Genomic DNA, 17,830 nt, shown 5'->3' with positions numbered 1-17,830 from the left:
GGAGCTCCACTAACCCTCTTCATCTTCATCCTCCACTCCTCCACTCCTCCCGTCAGCGACACAGGGATTAACTGTTCCCCTCCTTTTAACCGCCTCTCTCTTCTTCTTCTTGTGTTGCAAAGAGAGAAGGAACACACACACACACACACACAATTCTTCTGGGTTGAACAATGAATGGGGGGCCAGCATCGTCGGTGAGGAAGAGCCACGAGAAAGAAAGAAAGAAGGCCTCCATCTTCAGAAACTAAGGGAAGCGGCCATGTTGTGGTCGCTGTGCAGACGGAGCTCGACTTACTTTCTCTCTACGGCCTTTTAATAAAGAGGTCAAAGGTGCGTTTTAATTTTTTTCTTCGAGTGTGCAAGCTGGTGTCTCTCTCTCTCTCTCTCTCTCCCCCCCCTCTTCTCCTGGAGGAGAGACGGACGGACGATGAAGAGGGTTCAGTTGAAGAGGATGGAGTCGGTGTCCCTGTTGGCGATCTGCGCCATGTGCTTCAGGATGTCCTTTTTAGTGATGATGCCCAGAAGCCTCCTAGAGAGAGAGAGAGAGAGTGAGTTAGTGAGTGAAAGAGAGTATTATGACTTCATATAAAGCTGCAGGTTTTAGCCCTCCGCCTTAAAGGGACAGTACGCGCCCGTGAGGTTCTGTGTCTCTGTTCTCTTTAAAGTCTTTCTAAAGAAGCAGAACGTTTATTCTGGTCCTCAGTGAGTTTGTGTTATTGTGAGACTTTTTATTCCACTATATTTTATTTTAACTATATTCCGTATGTTTGACCTCGATCACACATGAGACACCGAGCGCTGTTCCTTAACCCTTGTGTTGCCTTAGGGTCATTTGACCGAATCAATATACACCTCCCCGCCTTAGGATTAAAGTTTATAAAACTTGCATATTTCGTTGAGTTAGATAATCGTCACATATGAATGAACACAGCTTTTTATCATTTGTTTTTGAAAGTGTGAACGCAATTGGCGGAAAGAAGTAAAAATAAATTAAAATGTTTAACGTCCCCAAAGACCTTTGTGTTTTTTATTTAGACTCTAAAAGCTTCAAATAGTCACTATAAGGGTATTAAATTATGTTTTTTTTTAAATGTTCAAATCTCCCACCCTTATTTCAGGCATTAATCCAAAAACTCGTTGATTTTTGGGGCCTCGATTGGCACCAAGCCAGTTAACTTCCAAAAGGCTAAATTAATTTGGGTTTAAGTTATGAGGCAAGTTAAACTCTCTGGTAACGCTGCACCCTGATTGGCTCATTTCTCTACCTTCAAAGACACTGTTTTTATTTGAAGTTTCGGATATTAAAAGTGTATTTTAATTGTCATAAATATGTAAACACAGTAGTTTAAAACATGTATGAATTAATTTAATTCTGAACCCTTTGTGTTCCCTTTACATCAAAAATATAACAATTTTGGTTGACATCCTAATTATCAGACATTTTATTGCCCACAGGCGGCCACTATAATATATATTATATATATTTGTTTTAATGACTTCATTGGCTTTATGGGTCCCATGAGCGGCGACAGAAGAAGCGATGGGAAACCTCCACCTCCATAACCTCAGGTGAGGCCAAGAGGGCAGCAGCAACGACGTGAAGCGGATCGGATTGCATTCCTGGACACGGACGGACGCGCGCGCACACACACACACACACACACATCCAGCCCCGAGGCTGAACACACACAGACGTCACCTCTTCAGGAGGGAAGGTGAGGCCGGAGACTCGGATGACACCTCGGATCAGAAATGTTTTATGCTAACGGAACGACGACCGACCGGCCTGGGAACGGGGATGTAGGGAGAGGAAAGGCGAGAGAGAACAAGGAACATAACATACCGGAACAAACAGGAAGTCAGGGAGGGGAGGGGGGGGGATGCAGAGAGCTTTTTGAGATGTGAGAATGCAGAAGCCACGAGCGAGCCGGTAACCCGAGTTCCATGTGAAGCCTCGGCAACGAAGAACAACTGAGTCATTACGGGCCGGCTACAATGCACAACGCGGAGATGTCACACACACACACACACACAAACACACGCACGTCCTCTGCATCTTCGTCGCTCTGCCTTCTCACAGAGATTATGTGGCCCCGAGACGAGCTCCGACTTGACGCCGTTGACGGTTGACAGCGTAACACCCCCCCAGGGGGTCTGCAGTACAAACCCTCACAGGGGTCGTGAAGAGAAGTAGCCCCGCCCCCCCCCCCCCCAACCCCAACCCCATCCCTCAACATCTGATTCCACCTATCACATTTACTCCGTCCTCCCAAGAATGTAAGATGTGATCACACACCAGGGGAACGGACATTTTGACTAATATGGATTTCCAGGACTTTAAACCAAATTTCCAGGACCAAACTGAAATCTCGGTATAAACATGAAAAATTTAGAAAATTCCGCGTATTGAGAGCGTATGCCGGCTTATATTTTGAGCGTCTTTTAAAAAAAAACATATTAATAATATCAAACTCCATGAACTCAAACTCAAATGAACATGTGATTATAACACATTTCCATGACTTTTCCCGGCCTGGAAATTAGCATTTTGAAAATTATGACTTTTCCAGGTTTTCCATGACCGTCCGAACCCCGGCAGTGTTCTGGCCTCAGATGACAGAAAGCAGGTCTCGCTTTACAAATATATTAAATATAAGTGAAGAGATGATTTTTCGGTTGTTAGCGGCTCTTCGCTCCGGAGCTCGCCGTCGGCCGGCAGGTTCTCTGAAGTCAGTCAACGGCGCCGCACTGGATGGAGCGTAATGAATCGCAGCGAGAGGAGTTGAGACTAATTGTCTCGCAAGTGGAAACATGTTTTAATGAAGACATCACAACACGCCGGGGATCAACAGAGCGGCTGTGATTGTGTTACATGTTTTCTACTTTTATACTCCTCCTCAGATTTATCAGATCCCTCTCAAAATATACGAGGACAGACTCACGACCTTCATCATGCTTCCCTACGAAGATCGTGATGATACGTTCAAGTGCGGGGGAGAAAATAACAAATCAATACAGCTGATTTCAGAGGTTAAATCCTCTTGGGCATTTACCGTTTGATCCGTTTTGACCACTAGGGGGCGACAGAAACACCGATAAATAAATCACAATTAAACTCTGAACTTCTAACAAGCAGCGGGTGCTTTCCCCCTTCGAGTGGACACGTAGTATTCATGTTTTTGCCCACGGGATGAACCTAAATACAAGAGTTATTCTCCTTTTAGCTCCGTTTTTGGTCTCCACCTCCAGCACTTTAGCTGCCAGTGAGAGCAGGACAGGTTTCGTGAGGCGAAATACAGATTTAATGAACGTATACCGTATTTTTGACACACAAACTTTTTAGTCTAAAACTTAAATGGTCACGGATCTCCAAGCAGTCAAAAAGTTTGCAAAGTTGAAAAAAGGAAACGTTTTTTATGCTTTTGAAAGAAAAACTAATTCCGGTGGATAAATAAAAGAGTCAAGGAAGCAAGGAAAGGAAGCAAGCCTGGAGGAAGAGGGAGGATGTAGTCGACCCGCTCGACCTTTAAGTGCTTTACATAGTTTGTAATAATATTGTTCTGCCTGTGAACGAGAAGATAAGACCGAATATATTGAAGAAACAATCTATTGTGTAATATTTATATTTGGTAATATAAAAACACACACGAGGAGAAAACAGATTAAATTTGTTATCTGTCGATCAAAATGTAATGTAAACAAAAATCACATCATAATAAGGATCAAAATCATACAAATAAACAGACGCATTTAAGTCATTGAAATAATTTAGTGGGACAAACATTTTTACATTTACATAAATTAACGTGTCATGAGTCATTTTGTATATATATATATATATAAACAGATTATATATATATTTATATAAATATTATATAATATATAAATATTACTTATATATATATATAAATATTATATATATAAAAATATATAATATATATATTTATATAAATATTATATATATTTATATAAATATATTACATAAATATATATATAAATATTATATATAAAAATATATTATATACATTTATATAATATAGCCCTTCCACAACAGCCCAGAAACAGCCACACTCTTCATTAAGGCATGATGTGGTTTTTTGCAGCACGTCATGATGCATGCAGGATTATTTGGGAGCTATGACCACGGCGCTCGGCTCCCAGACCCGAGTCTCTCGCCGCCTGTTACAAATCACCAGAGTCTCCACCGCGGGAGGAAAAGAAGACAAATGGACATTTCTGGGGAGTTCCCAGGCTGTCCCAGTCTTTATGGAGTGTAAGTGTGTGTGTTAGATGGTCTTCACACACCTGTATGTAGCCCCCTGAGGCTGAGGGGAGGGAGGGGGGTGTCCGAGCATCCATCAGCCCAGCTCAGAGTGCTCTGCCTGGGCAGGCCCCGGCACGGAGCTCCACTAACCCTCTTCATCTTCATCCTCCACTCCTCCACTCCTCCCGTCAGCGACACAGGGATTAACTGTTCCCCCTTTAACCGCCTCTCTCTTCTTCTTGTGTTGCAAAGAGAAGGAACACACACACACACACACACACACACAATCCTTCTGGGTTGAACAATGAATGGGGGGCCAGCATCGTCGGTGAGGAAGAGCCACGAGAAAGAAAGAAAGAAGGCCTCCATCTTCAGAAACTAAGGAAGCTGCCATGTTGTGGTCGCTGTGCAGACGGAGCTCGACTTACTTTCTCTCACGGCCTTTTAATAAAGAGGTCAAAGGTGCTTTTTATTTTTTCTTCGAGTGTGCAAGCTGGTGTCTCTCTCTCTCTCTCTCTCTCTCCCCCCCCTCTTCTCCTGGAGGAGAGACGGACGGACGATGAAGAGGGTTCAGTTGAAGAGGATGGAGTCGGTGTCCCTGTTGGCGATCTGCGCCATGTGCTTCAGGATGTCCTTTTTAGTGATGATGCCCAGAAGCCTCCTAGAGAGAGAGAGAGAGAGTGAGTTAGTGAGTGAAAGAGAGAGAGAGTGAGTTAGTGATGAAAGAAGTTGACTTCATATAAAGCTGCAGGTTTTAGCCCTCCGCCTTAAAGGGACAGTACGCGCCCGTGAGGTTCTGTGTCTCTGTTCTCTTTAATGTCTTTCTAAAGAAGCAGAACGTTTATTCTGGTCCTCAGTGAGTTTGTGTTATTGTGAGACTTTTTATTCCACTATATTTTATTTTAACTATATTCCGTATGTTTGACCTCGATCACACATGAGACACCGAGCGCTGTTCCTTAACCCTTGTGTTGCCTTAGGGTCATTTTGACCCGAATCAATATTACACCCTCCCCCCGCCTTAGGATTAATTTGACCCCATTCAATGTTTAATGTCGGTGTTCTTTCGGTAGTCAACAAACAAACATAAAGTGCCTCACACTTAAACTTGGAAAACAATATTAATTCTAATAATTTTCTGGAGGTTTTAATTGCTGGCGTCAAATTGAACCCAAAGGGTAAAATATGTTAGTAAATATAAAGGTAACAGGAGGGTGAAACATTGAATCGGGTCAAAATGACCCAAAGGCAACACAAGGGTTAAGTCCTGGAACTGTCTCTCTTCACAGATGACCAACACATCGCCGGCTTTATTCCACAAATAAACACAAAGTAGAAGCTTTTAAAAACATCTGAAGACATTAAAGTGTTTCATGTGAACAACATATTGGAAGCAGGTTAATGAAGAGCCCCCCCCCCCCCCGGAGGAGACACGCCTCCGCTGACGAGGCGACCTCCAGAAACAACACAACGGCAATGAATCCAGCCTCAAGGTCGTTGTGTGAGTGTGTATGTGTTTGTGTGTGTGTGTCTATGTGTGTGTACGTGTGTCTCTGTGTGTGTCTCTCTGTCTGTGTGTGTCTGTGTGTGTGTCTCTGTGTGTATGTATGTGTTTGTGTGTATGTATGTATGTGTGTGTGTGTGTCCTCTGTGTCTCTACGTGTATGTATGTGTGTGTGTGTGTGTCCTGTGTCTCTACGTGTATGTATGTGTGTGTGTGTGTGTCCTCTGTGTCTCTATGTGTATGTATGTGTGTGTGTGTGTGTGTGTGTCCTGTGTCTCTACGTGTATGTATGTGTATGTGTGTGTGTCCTCTGTGTCTCTACGTGTATGTATGTGTGTGTGTGTATGTGTGTGTGTGTGTATGTGTGTGTGTGTGTGTGTCCTCTGTGTCTCTATGTGTATGTATGTGTTTGTGTGTATGTATGTATGTGTGTGTGTATGTGTATGTGTGTGTGTGTCCTCTGTGTCTCTACGTGTATGTATGTGTGTGTGTTTGTGTGTATGTATGTGTGTGTGTGTGTCCTCTGTGTCTCTATGTGTATGTATGTGTTTGTGTGTGTGTGTGTGTGTGTGTCCTCTGTGTCTCTATGTGTATGTATGTGTGTGTGTGTGTGTCCTCTGTGTCTCTATGTGTATGTATGTGTTTGTGTGTATGTATGTGTGTGTATGTGTATGTGTGTGTGTGTCCTCTGTGTCTCTATGTGTATGTATGTGTTTGTATGTATGTATGTGTGTGTGTGTGTGTGTATGTGTGTGTGTGTGTGTGTGTGTGTGTGTGTGTGTGTGTGTGTGTGTCCTCCCGTGAAGACAGACCCGTCTCCGTGTTCCTAACTGAGCGTCTCCCCGGCGAATAAATAAAAGAGACGCCTCCCTCTGTTCGGGAGGCGGGGCTTAGCAGAGGCACGGCGTGGACTCAACGAGCCCGCGCGGCACTTTGAAGCGGCAGATCTGACCGCCGATGTTTCGCATTATGTCAGCGGACGTTACCGAAAGCTCCGGAGGAATGTCCCCCCCCCCCCCCCCATTAGCTTAGTGCTTCTTCCTCCCTTCACTGCTTCAGAGCCGCCTCGCTTTAACGTGTGTGTGTGTCTCTGTGCGTGTCTGTGTGTGTGTCTCTGTGCGTGTGTGTGTGTGTGTGTGTGTGTCTCTGTGTGTGTGTGTGCTCACCCGTTGTGCGTGACCAGGCACTGCCGGAGCCCCATCTTCCTGAAGATGTCCACGGTGATGTCCATGGGCGTGTGGTCGGTGACCGTGAAGGGGCTCAGGTCCACGATGCTGCGCAGGCGCAGGGGGGGCGGGGCGTCGTCGGGCTGGGCCGGGGGGGCGTGCTCCGTGAAGAACACCTGGGACGCGCTGACCACGCCCTCCTGGTGCTTACGGGCATTGTCTGAGGAGGAGGAGGCGGAGTCAGTCAAATGCAGATTAAGTTTCACCGATTTGTTGCGGCGGGACTTTTGGGCTCAGGAGTTAGAGCGTGGCGTCTCGCGGTGCGTTCAGGTGCTCAGAATTATTATTATTTTTTACAGAATCCAGTTCAAGTAAGTAGTTTATTTGGGACAATTATAAATGAGACGCATCGATGAATTATCCCCAAAAAATAATTGCTTCCCTTTGGCTACTTTTTCTGAGCGTCCGTCGCACGTGGTGTGTTCAAGGACCATCAGAAAGCTGAGAATTTGACGCTAGTGACGCTTTTCTACGGCTTAAAACATTTAATTTACATTACATTCATTTGGAAACCGGGAAAAGTCAAGAAATTTTTAAATAGTTATTTCCAGACCTGGAAGAGACCGTGAACATGTTCATTTAGGCCCAGTTTGAAATAATGAATATGCTTTTAATATATATATATATAATTTCTTCCACTATCATGTTTATACAGCGAGTATTTTTCAAAATGTTTGGTCATGGAAACGTGGTTTAAAGTCCTTGAAACGTCCTGGAAAAGTAATTTAAAAGTCATGGAAAAGTCATTTAAAGGTCATTTAAAAGTAATGTAAAGGTCATGGATAAGTCTTAGAGAAGTATTTGAAGGTCATTGAAAGGTCATGGAAGAGTTTCTGACCGATGGAGATGAGCAGGTCTCTCCGGAGCACGAAGCCCACCAGCCTCTGGGACTCCGGGGACACGACCACGGGGAAGCCGCTGTAGCGAGTGCTCTCCACCAACGCCTGGGCACAAACACGACACTGAACAAACCTCTCGCACCGGGGGGAGGGGGCGGGGCTTAATGCGTCTCTCCGTTACCTCCACCTCCCCGACCGTCATGCCCTCCTGCGTGAGCACGGCGAGCGCCGGGTCCGACCGGCGGGGCCGCATCACGTCCACCGCCAGGCTGCTGTGGCCGAACTCCTCTTTGGGCTCCAGGAACGGGTACCCGTTGAGCCGGATGTGGGCCTGGGGGGGGTAAACAACAACAACAACATCTAAATACAAAGATTTATCACATCAATATTCCTCCGCCTGGGAACTATTTTCTCCGTAGTTTCCACATCAAACCGCTCAACACGAGGTTGTGTTTAATTCTTTTGTAATCAAGATGATGATGGATTATTGTATTTGGCCGTCCGGTCCCATCATAACGGAGACTCACCAGACGTACCTCCCAAAACACCAGGAGGCAGATAAGAGGAGGAATGTGTGCTTCTCATTTTATTTTTTTGGGGTGTACTGTCTCTTTAAAAAAAATTTAAAAAAAGAAACCTTGACTTCCTAAATCCGAAGCACATTACGCAAATGTGTGTGTCGTTAGCCGGAGAGAACACAGAGGGATGGTATGCGTCTACGGCAAGGAGTCATAGAATGTATGGAAGTAAGCAGCTGCACACACACACACACACACACACACACACACACACACACACACACACACACACACACACACACACACACACACACACACACACACACACACACACACACACACACACACACACACACACACACACACACACACACACACACACACACACACACACACACACACACACACACACACACACACACACACACACACACACACCTCGTAGATCCCCTCTCTCCCCAACGCATCTGCCACCCATTTGCTGGTCATGGTGGCCGCCATGAGGGGGACGATGTACTCCAGGCCGCCGGTCAGCTCGAACATGATGACCACCAGCGACACCGTCATGCGGGTCACGCCACCTGAGAGGGAGACGAGGGGGGGGGGGGCTAATGTATTATTAGTATTACTACTTACTATCATTACATCATCACCTCACTCGGGTGCAGCCAGAGAGATTTAATTAAATCTATTTTCTCTGGGTGGAAGCAGAGAGGACGACTTGTAGCGATGACGTCATCGACGCCGCTGGAGCTCACGAGATCCGCTCGTCGAGCGGGCATATTTCCCCGTTACCCTGAACGCCCCTCGGCGCCGACCCGGTTCTGTTCCCTTTGCTATGTTTTTTTTCTTCTTGATCCTCTGGATCCAGTCACACTTCTCCACCGCACAGGATATGAAACGGGGAATACGGGAGCTTTAAATTCAACCTGGATTTAATGGGGATTATTTTTTGACCAAACTGTCGCTTCTTTTCAAAATAAAACTGATTTAACTATTAATATTTTTTATCAAACTTTGGCTTTTTTTCAAAATAAAACAGATTTCACTGTTTTTCAAAATAAAACAGATTTAATTATTCATTATTTTTTACCAAACTTTTGCTTCTTTTCAAAATAAAACAGATTTAATTATTCATTATTTTTTACCAAACTGTCGCTGTTTTTCAAAATAAAACATTTAATTATTTTTTACCAAACTTTTGCTTCTTTTTAAAGAAAAAACTGGTTTTTTTAAGTGTATGCAATTGTGATATTTTGTTCATTTCAAAATAAAATTATACAAATAATAATAAAAGTAAATTTGTAGTCTTCTGGGATGCGGTGGGATCATAAAAGAAGAAGTACATTTTTTTGTGATTTCTCCACCGACGGCGTGCTCACCCAAACAGGCGGCGGCGCCCACCATGGCGTAGAGCCCCGGCGTGATACAGTCGGCCCCCGGCGAGCACCACCCTCTGAAGATGAAGGAGTCGTGGTTGTAGTAGGCCAGCTGCTCCATGCCGACGCCCAGCAGCCGGCCGGCGATGGCGCCGACCGCCAAGCTGGGGATGAAGAGGCCGGAGGGAACCTGGGGGAGAGAGGGGAGGGTCGGTGCTCCTGTTGTTGTTGTTGTGTTTACTGTCATTAATGTGAGAGTCGGGACCTTCATGCCGAACGTGATCACGGTGATCATCATCTTGAAGACGAGCGCCAGGGCGAGCTGCCACAGAGCCGTGTAGAGGCCGACGCCCGCGGGCCGGTCCGCCAAACTGGTACCCACCGGTTCTGATGCGTTGATCTGGGGGGGAGAGAGAGAGGGAGGGGGGAGGGAGAGAGAGGGAGTGAGAGAGTGTAAATGAGAGAGTGAAAGACAGACAGAGAGCGACAGAGACTTAGAGAGTCAGCGACAGACAGACAGAGAGAAAGTGTGAGAGAGAGGGGGGAAGAGCGAGTGAGAGAGAGAGAGAGAAATGGATTCACTCACACAACCTCTGTACACAAACAAACGGAAACAAACCCTCCTCTCTCTTTCTGGACACATAAATACATAAATAAATAAATAAATAGAGAGATAAATAAATACATAGATAAATACATAGTTAAATAAATAGACAAATAAATAAATGAATAAATACAAAGATAAATAATTACATAGATAAATAAATATATAGATAAATAAATAAGTGAATAAATAAATAGATAAATAAATAGACAAATAAATAAATGAATAAATAAATACATAGATAAATAAATACATGAATAAATGAATAAACAACCTGCTTGTAGCCGCAGAGCTGCGAGGAGTCGAGCAGCGAGCAGTCGTTGAACAGCTCGGCGATGAGCTCGGCGCCGCTCATCCTCGTGTAGCTGTTGGGGAACGCGAGCACGGCGGTGAGCGCTGTCACCACCAGAACCTCCATCACCGGGTAGTGGCCCAGATGGGTGGACTTACCTGAGAGGAGGGAGGGAGGGAGAGAGGGAGGGAGAGAGGGAGAGAGAGGGAGAGGGTGTGAGTGTGTGAGTGTATGTGGATGTATGTGTGTTTATGCGAGTGTGTGTGTGTGTATGTATATATATGTGTGTGTGTATACTGTATATGTGTATGTATGTATATGTATGTATGTGTGTGTACTGTATACGTATATATATATATGCGTGTGTGTGTGTGTGTGTGTGTGTAGTGCCCATAGAGGGGGTGTGTCCCTCCCCTGGGGGTGTGACTCACGCCGGCGGCACCAGGCGATGTTGGCCCTGATGAACAGCGCCCCCCACAGGCCGCCGAAGATGCCGAGCAGGATGAAGGGCGCCAGCTCCACCAGGTGCCACGGGGCGTGGAACTCCACATAGAACAGCACCAGGCGGCTGTTCCCGAACGGGTTGATGGAGCGCAGCGTGAACGCCGCCACCAGGGCGGCGAAGAACGAGCGCCACAGCGTCTTCAGGGGGAAGTAGTAGCTCACCTGGAGGAGGGAGAGAGAGAGAATATTAGTGAGAAACAGAGGGGTTTCACTTTTTTTGCAGTAAACTTTTTTTTTTTTTAACTCACTACTTTCATTTAGTTTTAAACAACATAACAATATCTATTTTAATATTGTAAATTTTCCAAGAAACAATACAAATAAAATAAGAGAATAAATAAGGATGAAAATGACTAGATTGCATAAAAAAATAATACAAATAAAATAATTAATTTAAATAATTAAACAAACTGTTTTTTGTTGTTGGTCTGACCGTGGTGCGTTTAAGGGTCGGTGTATATAAGACCGCCGGTCCTCACCTCCTCCAGGCTGAACAGGACTCCTCCAATGGGAGCGCCGAACGCCACGGACACGCCCACCGCCGCCGCCGCCGACAACACCTACGAGGAGAGAGCGGCGAGTTCATTAGTGTGACGTAAAAGAAGAAATGGAAGACAATAAAATGACATCTTAATATATATATGTGTATATATATATACACATATATATATATATCTTTATTTATATATATATATTTGTAAAATTAATTTAGGGGAAAAAATTGAATCAAATACCATTTTTTACACTTCTATTTCATGAATGAATTACTTTTGTTTATTTCTAATTTAAGAATGATTTGTCACCACATAGAGCTTGTATTTAACGGAGGGACCCTGAACGCCTCTTGATCCAGTCACACTTCTGGAATCCACCCCACAAAAAATGAAACACTGAATACGGGAGCTTTAAATTGAACCTTTATCGAGAATGTGGATTATTTTTACCAAACTGTTGCTTCATTTCAAAATAAAACATATTTAATTTTACAGTATTTTTTAGCAAACTGTTGCTTTTTTTCAAAATAAAACATATTTAATTTGTCATTATTTTTTACCAAACTGTCGCTTCTTTTCAAAATAAAACTGATTTAATTATTCATTATTTTTTACCAAACTGTTGCTTCTTTTCAAAATAAAACTGATTTAATTCTTCATTATTTTTTAGCAAACTGTCGCTTTCAAAGAAAAACCTGATTTAATCATTCTCTTTTTTTTAAGTGTCTGAAATTGTGATATTTTGTTAATTTCACTAAATCAAAGTAACTTCTTTTGGAAAACAAATGGGGGGAAAAACACATATTTATAAAATAACTAACTTTTAACACCATCGGGGTTTAAATACCACCGTCAAGTCTTTTGGGTTGCAGTAAATAAAAAATAAATACAAATAAACTTTCTACACGAATCGTTTGTTGTGTGTTTTTTCCACAAACAGCAGGAGTAAGTGCGTCTCTACATGTTGACGAAAATTAAAAAACAAACATCTGCAGGATTTGTCACCAGCTCGAGTTTCGTTTTAACGCCTCGCTCCTACCTCTCGCCGCTTGGCCTCGTTCTTGCGGTACTTGGTGAACAGGTGGCACAGGATGTTGGCGCAGCAGCAGGCCACGTGGACCAGCGGGCCCTCCTTCCCCAGGCTGAGGCCCGAGGACACGGCCAGCACCAGCGTGATGGTCTTGATGATCAGGGTCCACTTGCCCAGGTACCCGCGGATGATGAACCCGCTCAGGATGGTTTTGATCTGAGGGGAGTGAACGGGGTCAGGTGTTTGGGTTCTGGAGCTTTTTTATTTTAAATAAGCATGAAGAAGACGAAGGGAACGTAAACACAGGAAGTTGAGATGAGAGCATCTGGTTCTACTCCTTTCAGAATAAAAGCCTTCCAGCGGAGCTGAAAATATGTATATATTTATACTGCTTCCTAAATAAATGTATGGATACAGTAAGGAAATAAACTGCATATATATATAAATATATATATTTTATAAAATATTTATAAATAAAAATATAGAATATTTAGATATAAATATATATTAAAAATGTTATTTATTTTATATATAATATATATATAAATAAATATGTATATAAATATATATATAAAAATAAATATGTCTATATATATATATATATATATATTAGTGCTGTGAAAAAGTAAATTACAGGATTAATTAGTTTGTTTTTTTAACGCATGCGCAGAATGAGCTTCCAATATACCTGGGCTCTCCGTCTCGCGCCGCCGCAGAGCTCCAATGCCGGCGTGTGCGCGCACATCGGGACGAAAAACAGTCAACAACTCTTCTCGGCTCGCGCGTGGCAGCGCCTCTGGTGTGGTGAGCACACTCTCACTAGCACCCCACCCCGTAGGTGGACTTCACAAAAGCTGGCGCTACATATGAGTACCAAACACCATCTCCCGGTACTCACCTGAGTAACTCACTGAAAAAGTCATGTGCGCCCCTGTGTATAAATGTATCTATCCGTCTTTTGTCATAAATCTTTATGTTCTCACAAAAATATACCGAGCATATCGGTAATATGTGATTAATCATGATTAATCCACAGAAACCTGTGATTAATTTGATTACAATTTTTAATCGTTTCACAGCCCTAATATATATATATAAATAAATAAAATTAACGTCGAGTGTGCCGCCATCTTACCTCGGGTATTCCCGATCCGCATGCGTACGGGGCGAAGGCTCTGACCAGCGCCACGGCCAGCAGGGCGAAGAGCAGAGCCCAGAGGATGTACATCAGGTAGTTCACGATGTAGGCGAACGCGCCCTGCGGGGACACGAGTTAGAGGAGGAAGATGAAAAAGAAGAAATGTGCACGTCATGACGGCTCGTGGCCAGCAGAGGGAGCCAAAGCATCATTTAAAACCAATAGAGAGGAGAAAGAGAGAGACCAGCAGTGCAGGTGATGGATATAAGCCCCACCCCCTCCCCTACCTCCGAGGTGCCCGTGATGAGCTCCGCCCAGCTCTGCCACTGGGGGCAGCGGTCCCGCTCCTTGAAGGTGGTCTCGTTGGAGGTCCAGCAGCAATGCTCGTGGTTGAACCAGAAGCCCGTCAGGCAGAGGCCCTCCTTCATGTCCGTCAGCCAGTGGGCCGCGATGTCGATGCCACCGGCCAGAGCGCCTGAGGAGGAGGAGCAGAAGATAGGAGGAGGAAGAAGAAGAGAATGAAGAAGAAGAGGTGGAGGGGAGGCAGAAGAAGAAGAAGTAAGAGGAGAAGCAGGAGGAAAAAGAAGAGGAGGAAGATGAGCAGGAGGAGAGAAAGAAGATGAGGAGTTATCAAAATGTCTCACATCCCAACATGCTGCCGTTAGCTGGTCACATGACTGTGACCACGAGGTCACATGACTCTGATCTCGTGGTCACATGACTCTGTGGCTCCGTGGTCACATGACTGGTCACCTGACATGAGGCCCACCAGCAGCATGAGCAGCCAGCCGGAGAAGGCGTCCATGATGCTGTGCAGCAGGGCCGCCGTGGACTGCTTGCTCCTCTTGGTGATCTGAGGAAGAGGAGGAGGAGGAGGAGTCAGTCCACCTGCACCCTGGGGCCCGGTTCCCCCGGTTCCCCATACTACCTCTCGGTGCCGGTCCCGGTCCTTGCTCTTCTCGCGGACCCAGTCGATGGTGTTGAAGTCCTCGTAGGTGCCCAGGCCGGGCAGCGGGGCCTCCAGAGGGGCCACGGGGTCGCCGGGGCCGTTCAGACCGCCGGCCCCCCCGCCGCCGCGCTGCTCGTACTCACCTGGGGGGGAGAGAGAGAGAGAGAGAGAGAGAGAGAGAGAGAGAGAGAGAGAGAGAGAGACATCGTCACCACATTGTTTTCCCGGCTGTTCGTTTTTTATTTATTTCGTTCACCGTGTTTTCTCAGTTACTAAATACTGTCGTTGATATTCTGGTTTGTGACGAGCGAGAGAAATAAAAAGAGAGATAGAGATAAAGAGAGGGAGAGAGAATAAAAAGAGAGATTAAAGGAGAGAAATAAAGAACTACAGAACACCGTTCATCGGAACTAGAATCTGTAAAAAATAAAGAAGATGTTCATCTTTCCCACGGTCCTTGAACACATCACATGTGACAGACGCTTCCCTCAGAAAAAAAACAACAGAGCGCCGAGCGGCCGGTCGGACCGGTTCACAACCGGCTCAAAGAATGTTCTGAGAGTTAAATACACATGTTTAAGAGTAAAGAGTTCCTGGTGAGTCACTAACAGAGTGTTTACCCCCCCAGGAGTCAGCTGATTGGATGAGCTCAACATGTGACCCGATCCCGGCGGTCGACTCCGGTTAGTTCAGTCGATTTGTCCTCGCCGCTTAAATAAATTAGTCTCGCTGTCAAGTGCATGCTGGGATTAGCCAACGCCCCCCTCCACACACACACACACACACACACACACACACACACACACACACACACACACACACACACACACACACACACACACACACACACACACACACACACACACACACACACACACACACACACACACACACACACACACACACACACACACACACACACACACACACACACACACACACACACACACACACAGCAGGACTGTGTGTGTGACTAATGAGTGAAACATGTTTGGCGACTTCCATCAGGGAACTTTTAAAAAAATCACACAACAGTGTAAATCATCCTCATAGATGGCATATGACCACGCCCACCATCGTATTGGACACGCCCATTATCATATTGGCCACGCCCACTAGCGGGAGACACATCACTGAACCAGGTCCTGGACTCTGGAGAGCTGCATGTTCCCTAAAAAACGTTTAAAAAAAATTACCGACACATTAAGTAGAATAAAAAGAATTAAAATATATATCTATATATATCAATAAATAGAATAAAAAGTGTTTTCAGTTTTAGTAAATAACTAACCGAGAGCCGTCGCTGTGGCGCAACTCAGCATTCCAGAAAATAAAAATCACAACTGCAACCGACCTTTGAACACACACACACACACACACACACACACACACACACACACACACACACACACACACACACACACACACACACACACACACACACACACACACACACACACACACACACACACACACACACACACACACACACACACACACACACACACACACACACACACACACACACACACACACACACACACACACACACACACACACACGAGAGGTCAGCGACTTTATGACGACGTCAGCAGTAACCGGGCAGATGTGTACATGTATTTACTGATTATTCACTGTAAGCATGCGACACACACTCACTGCCATTCTCATGTTATTAATGCTAAGATATATATTTTATATAAATAAATATACATATTCAGCTTGGGGAAGAACATCAACGTGACACCCATTCACTTCATTAATGTTTAGAGATTATATTTCCTCGTAGCCAACAAGGTTTCAAGGAGGTTTTATGACATGTGACTAAATCTTTACAACTACCTGCAATTAAATACCAAAGGTCAGTTCTTGGAATTTTATAACCGAAAAAATAAAATAAAAATAGGTAATATCTGACATAATAAATAGAAAGCAGGACATTCGACACAAATGGCGGTGTGAAGGCGTTGGTTCCCGGGTGGACTCACCTGCGCCGAGGGGGGGGTCGTCGTCCGTGGAGAAGTCCAGCGTGGCGCCCGCGATGTCCACCATCTCGTCGTCATCGTCGACGTCACTCGGGTGGTGGAGGCTGTCGCGGCTTCCGGTGCGGAAACCGGAAGTGTCCATCCCGTCTTGTTTGTTTGTTTGCGTCAACACAAGAGGACAGAGTCCGTTGGCTGGGATGTTTTGACACACAGGCACGAGCACACACACACACACACACACACACACACACACACACACACACACACACACACACACAACAGGACGAGCGTAAAGAAGCTGATGAGCTTAACGTTGGACCGTTATCCTCCGAAACAGCCGTTGAGCCGACTGGGCCGTTGCCGTTGCTGTTGCCGTTGCTGTTGCCGCCGCGCGGGTGCGCGCGCACTATTACAAATAAAGAAGGAAAGATGTCAACAAAAAAAAATAAGAGACAGAAAAAAGGAGGGCTTTTACCTGCGGAGGAGGGAACGCAACCGAGCGGAGACGTCTTGTGACTCGCGATATTCTTCTCCTTTAAGTCAACACGTAAACGTGACGCTCCTCCGTGGGAAAAAAACCCCCTGCGTCATCCTCCTCTCCCGCTATAAACGTCTGTTTAAACGCCCGAGGGGGAGCTGTCGGCGGCCATAGCGGACTCTTATCCTCATGCCAGACAGTACCGAGGCGGTGTGCGGTTACCTGGCGTTAGTTACGTGTTGCTTTCTGCCACTTAGAACGGAGCGCGTCAAGTGTGATCTGCTTGAGCGACAACTTCCGGTCCGAGTGCCGGTGACGATTGCTTAGCAGAAATCATTTCCACGCTTCTAATATTTCCCCGTTTTAAAATGCTGTAGTTAGAGATTTATCACGTATATATTTACATTATTAAATACATATATATATTTTTTTTAATAGGGCGTGTGTGCCTTTTCTTAACGACAATTTGTGTTTTACATTTATTTTAGGTTGAAGGCCTAATGTCTCAACTTCCGGTTATACCGCCTTGCATCATCGGCTTGATGGGATCATTTGTAGGTCAGGAAAACAAGTCGAGTCCAGAGCGATCGACGTTTATCCAACCAAGTGGAGCAGTTCGACAAATC

At 45.0% G+C, this 17,830-nt stretch overlaps 1 protein-coding gene across 3 annotated transcripts; it reads right to left on the bottom strand.

The window, feature by feature from the left end:
- Nucleotides 1-4,336: 4,336 nt before the first annotated feature.
- Nucleotides 4,337-17,486, bottom strand: LOC130211724 (H(+)/Cl(-) exchange transporter 5-like). 3 transcript variants are annotated; one of them, XM_056442687.1, is made up of 17 exons: nucleotides 17,202-17,486; nucleotides 16,730-17,132; nucleotides 14,721-14,884; nucleotides 14,546-14,645; nucleotides 14,080-14,267; nucleotides 13,790-13,912; nucleotides 12,664-12,870; nucleotides 11,610-11,690; nucleotides 11,058-11,292; nucleotides 10,609-10,784; nucleotides 9,996-10,130; nucleotides 9,734-9,920; nucleotides 8,790-8,932; nucleotides 8,015-8,164; nucleotides 7,833-7,938; nucleotides 6,935-7,154; nucleotides 4,337-4,925 (listed from the first exon to the last, which is right to left on the bottom strand). In XM_056442687.1, the coding sequence occupies exons 2-17, from the start codon at nucleotides 16,866-16,868 to the stop codon at nucleotides 4,835-4,837; spliced, it is 2,445 nt and encodes an 814-aa protein (XP_056298662.1). In that variant the 5' UTR covers nucleotides 16,869-17,132; nucleotides 17,202-17,486; the 3' UTR covers nucleotides 4,337-4,834. The 3 variants fall into 3 exon arrangements, with proteins under 3 accessions (XP_056298662.1, XP_056298663.1, XP_056298665.1); XM_056442688.1 differs by having other exon boundaries at nucleotides 16,730-16,918; XM_056442690.1 differs by having other exon boundaries at nucleotides 16,730-16,873.
- Nucleotides 17,487-17,830: the final 344 nt, after the last annotated feature.

Source organism: Pseudoliparis swirei, chromosome 21 (assembly GCF_029220125.1).
Source record: "Pseudoliparis swirei isolate HS2019 ecotype Mariana Trench chromosome 21, NWPU_hadal_v1, whole genome shotgun sequence".
Classification (NCBI taxonomy): domain Eukaryota; kingdom Metazoa; phylum Chordata; class Actinopteri; order Perciformes; family Liparidae; genus Pseudoliparis; species Pseudoliparis swirei.
This window is presented reverse-complemented; position numbering and strand designations above follow the sequence as displayed.

What these genes read in the sequence shown, in the direction of transcription:
- LOC130211724 (XM_056442687.1), bottom strand. Translation starts at nt 16,868, where the DNA reads ATGGACACTTCCGGTTTCCGCACCGGAAGCCGCGACAGCCTCCACCAC. An exon ending in GCGGATCGGGAATACCCGAG is followed by an intron (nt 12,871 to 13,789) that starts GTAAGATGGCGG and finishes CACTCCCCTCAG; the next exon opens with ATCAAAACCATCCTGAGCGG. An exon ending in TGATCACGTTCGGCATGAAG is followed by an intron (nt 9,921 to 9,995) that starts GTCCCGACTCTC and finishes TCTCTCCCCCAG; the next exon opens with GTTCCCTCCGGCCTCTTCAT.